Source organism: Sinocyclocheilus anshuiensis, unplaced genomic scaffold, assembly GCF_001515605.1.
Source record: "Sinocyclocheilus anshuiensis isolate Anshui unplaced genomic scaffold, SAMN03320099.WGS_v1.1 scaffold300, whole genome shotgun sequence".
In the NCBI taxonomy this organism is placed as follows: domain Eukaryota; kingdom Metazoa; phylum Chordata; class Actinopteri; order Cypriniformes; family Cyprinidae; genus Sinocyclocheilus; species Sinocyclocheilus anshuiensis.
In genome coordinates, this window is record NW_015557379.1 from 567,379 (window position 1) to 571,936 (window position 4,558).

General features: G+C 33.8%; 1 protein-coding gene across 2 annotated transcripts in view; it reads right to left on the bottom strand.

The window, feature by feature from the left end:
- lhcgr (luteinizing hormone/choriogonadotropin receptor) overlaps nucleotides 1-4,558 on the bottom strand; it is a 36,261-nt gene that overhangs the window by 26,797 nt on the left and 4,906 nt on the right. The window contains exons 2-3 of one of the 2 annotated variants that reach the window (XM_016474640.1): nucleotides 2,067-2,138; nucleotides 187-261 (exon numbers count right to left, since the gene is read on the bottom strand). The exons of the other annotated variant lie outside the window; for it this stretch is intronic. Of the exons in view, the coding sequence (XP_016330126.1) occupies nucleotides 187-261; nucleotides 2,067-2,138 (147 nt within the window). The remainder of the gene's footprint in view (nucleotides 1-186; nucleotides 262-2,066; nucleotides 2,139-4,558) is intronic. 2 annotated transcript variants of the gene reach the window in all.

Consider the following 4,558-nt stretch of genomic DNA (forward strand, 5'->3'; position numbering starts at 1 on the left):
TAGTTTACACTCAAAGTAGATAGGTCTCTCGAAGCGAGATCCCAATTCGTTGGTCACCGATGTGACGTCGAGAGTGACCGACTGAAAGGGAACTTTCTGTTCCAGGCTGTTATAATTACGACAAGCAACTAAATATAGTTATTATATGATCCGTGAATCACTTTCATTGTTTGAGTGGTTTCTTACATCTCTGAGACATTCAGAAGGTTGTTGAAGGCTTCTGTCTCTATGGTTTCCACTGATATGCTCTGGGCGATTTCTCTGGATCCAAAAACAAGAACAGATGAACAAAGTAAGAGGTTAAATGTGTCCCAAAACACGATGAGAACAGGAACGTAGAAAGTACAGGTTAAATTTGAATTCATGTTGACTTTGGCATATAAACTTTGATAGATGAAGCTTAAATTGTGTATGTACATTTCTGTACATTTGAATGTAATTTATAATGTACAATATCAATGCACTGGCTGACAGCAGCTAAAGTATAAAACCAGTTGGATCTGGAATTTGTTTGTTAAAAATTATGACTTTCATTTATGAGTAAATGATGGAGAAACTTTGAGAGATTTTTTTAATGTGTATTTGTGAATAATCCCAAAATTTCTCCCCAGTCTTTAGAAATCAAAGAACTGAACATAATTGTTGTAATGCTGAATTACGCAAATGCATGCATTAAACAAATGTGATGCTGTTAAATATATTTAATGATATTTAATGTCATTGTCATTTACTGTATGTAATTTATTATGAGTACAATAAAATCAGCCTATGAATTTAATATCCCATAAACTCCAAACAGTTTATAAACAACCCTTTTTAGGCTTAGGCTTTAAGCGATCAATGCATTGATTGTATGTATCAGCATTAAATTCAAACATACATGTAATGTAATGTTAAAAGGTTTGGGGTTGGTAAGATTTCTTAATATTTTGTAAAGAAGTTTCTTACGCTCACCAAGGCTGCATTTGTTTGATCATAAAAACAAGTACAAACAGTAATATTGTAAAAAATATATAGTTTTTTTTTTAATAATAACATTTTCATCATTACTCCAGTCTTCAGTGTCACTTGATCCTTCAGAAATCATTCTAATATGCTGATTTGCTGCTCAAGAAGCATCTTATTATAACCAGTGTTGAAAAGTATACATTGATTTTTTTTTTTAATCCTACTGACCCTAAACTTTTGAATGGTACATGTGCTACAATCGTACTTCACATACAAATATTTACGAATGCTAATGACATGACATTTCCCCGAATGAGAAAAATTTTGAAGCATACCTGCTAATCTGTCTGTAACCATGTCTACTCTTTACTCCAAACAGTGGCTTTTATTAGACATATTTCTGGTTCATAAATGACAAAAAGCATAACAGAGAATTACTAAAGCAGTACGCTTGGCCAAAATATTTCTGCACCAACTACTCTACCATACTACCATCATCTCTGTTATAATCATTTACATAAACATGTATTCTGAATTCTAATTCAGGATTTTGTTTATGTTCTAGTTCCATTATAAAATTCTGCTTTTTAATTTGTAAAGGGTTATGATGGTTTATAAAGGTTAGTTCCAATATGATTTTTTTCAATGTAGCCCATATAATCCAAACACATATTATCTGAGGCCATTTCAAGGGAAAGAGATGCCTCGTTTTGGACAAATGACAAAGAAATTCAATCCCAAAAGAGAGGATGATACTTCACAAAATCTGCTGGATTCTAAGTGTGATGTTAAAACTGTCATTGACAAAATACTGCTCTTTTTAATGCTCTATTCTCACCAAAAATAATCTATTCTGTGCAAACGTTCAAACTGTTCCTCCTAACTTGAATGTCCTGAGCTTTTTCAAAGGCTGCAAGGAAAAATTGGAATTGAGATCTCCTTCTACTCTGCGTTCTGAAAAAGGGAGTGAACATCAAAGATGTTCCTCACAGATCACATGATATGGAGATGAGCCTGTTGGCTTGAAGAGGAGTGATGATGGATAGCATTACCCTTCGCTGGACATGCTAAACATCTGGTTATCTGTCATCATTTTTTTTAAAACAATGACTACTCACATTCTTTTTACTCCCTTCAGGCTGTCGAAACTGTGAGTGCTTATGGTTCTCGCTGAGATGTAGTTCAAAACTCTGAAATTAAGATGCACAGGATGAATTAATCATAATTTCACATTCATTAGGTGTTACTAGTGATTTGAATAAACCCTATTGCAACCACATACAGTAGCAACACATAACCATTCAGAACACCTTAGCAAATCGTACTTTCTTTAGAAAGAGTAAAAACATTTTCATCCAATATTCTAGATGAAATTAATAAACTTTAAAGCTTGGTCATTCGGTGGAAAACTGGCTATGAGTGTCTTCTAAAGCTTACAAGGTTTAATAAGCCTCAAGGACGTTTTCCGTCAGCAAAGCACTTCCACGCTAAGACAAAGTAGATAAAAACTTATCCAGCAAGGACCAAAATCTAAAAAAGGAACAGACAACTGACCTTCATTCTTTTAGCACTTAAAACCAAGTAAAATCATACTATTCAGATTAGTATACTGAATACTATTACATCACTTGCTCACTAATGGATCCTCTGCAGTGAATGGGTGCCGTCAGAATGAGAGTCCAAACAGCTGATCAAAACATCACAATAATCCACAAGTCATCCACACCACTCCAGACCATCAATTAACATCTGTGTTTGTTAAGAAACAAATATATCATTCTGACGGCACCCATTCACTGCAGAGGATCAATTGGTGAGCAAGTGATGTAATGTTACATTTCTGATGAAAAAAATGTGAGAAAAAAAAGGGTGAGTACATTTTCATTTTTGGGTAAACCATTAATTTTGTTTTCTTTTGATATGCCTGAGAAAGTACTGTGTCTCTGTCTGACAGATAGTATTTGCAGCAATAATTCAAAAGTAAATATTCAGTAAAAACATTTATTGAACCCTTAATTTTCAATCAACAATCAAATTTTCCAATGCACTGCTAAAAATGACAATGCAAATTGCAAGTAATTACAACACTTTATGTCTTGCATGTCTAGGCCGAGTTTGGAACCACTGCACTTGGATAATTATCACTGTTGTTTTTTTTTTTGGTTTTGTTTTTTGGGAGAGGGTCACCGTGCTCTCAGAGTTTGTAATTGTGAAGCGCTGCTTGATTTATCTCTTACAGTGCAGGGTTAATGATGTGAGTGTGAAGTTGCTGCCCGGCCCTTGCTAGTGTTCGTGAAGCTTCACGGTTGGAGTGCAGGCTGTCATATTTCCTCTGCTGTGCTGAGCTCATATAAGGGCTGCAGGAGGTTGTGTAAGCTGCAAGAGAAATGAATCTTCTGGGCACGCATACAGAAGCCTCAAAACATGATTAAGTGCTAAAATAGTATGTATGTTTGTTTTTTTGGTTGTTTGTTTATGTAGCTTGAAAAGCATGCTAGTAATTAAATGCAGATTCTTTTAATATACAGCTGTATTTTCTAAGGAAAGATCTGAAGAAACCCCCTTATGCAAAGTATTAAGCAGCAATAAATAATTTGTCTTGTAAACATAGACATACTGTAAGGTCATATTACTTCTGTGATGCAGAAAACATGGACAGAATTGCAGGTGGCAATGCAGAATTGTATGGATTTTTGTTAATTTTGGATTAAAGGTAAAGACAAAAAGACAAAAGTAAAGCTGTACAACTAATTAAATTCAAAACTGTTATACTATTTAGAATCAAAGGCCTTCACTACAGCCTGCCAAAATAAAAGCTTAACATGACTAAAGTAAATTTAAAATAATAATAATAAAAATATATTGTTATGATTTTATTTTTATTAGTAGTCAAATAGAAAAATTTATATTACATTAACATATTATTATTGGTATTACAATATATTATTATTATTAAAAAAACATTAAATATTATACATATTATGTTATATATACTGTATATTGATATTGTTTGATATTATTAATATTTAAAATGTATCTTATGTGGTCAAATATTTTTATAGGGGCTTCATCCAAAACTGTGTCAATGATTTTGGGAAAAAAAAAAATGTGGTTGGGTGATTATAGTTCTGAATGCTTTAAAGGGGTCATATGATGCTGCTAAAAAGAACATTATTTTGTGTATTTGGTGTAATGCAATGCGTTAATGCGGTTTAAGGTTCAAAAAACACATTATTTTCCACATACTGTACATTATTGTTTCTCCTCTATGCCCCGCCTTTCTGAAACGCGTCGATTTTTACAAAGCTCATTGGTCTGAAAAGCGAGGTGTGCTCTGATTGGCCAGCTATCCAGTGCGTTGTGATTGGCTGAATACCTCAAGCGTGTGACGGAAATGTTACGCACCTTACCATACTGTGATGCTGTGTCCCGACACGACAAGACAAAAACAATAAAACCCATTACAAATGAGGCATTTGTTGCATCCAGTGGGGACATAATTACTGATTATAATGACTTAAACTCTTTTTACGCGCTGCGTTGCATATCGCGCTGCGTAAACATAAAACCATGTCTGCATTTGTGATCGGAGAAATGACATACAACAAGT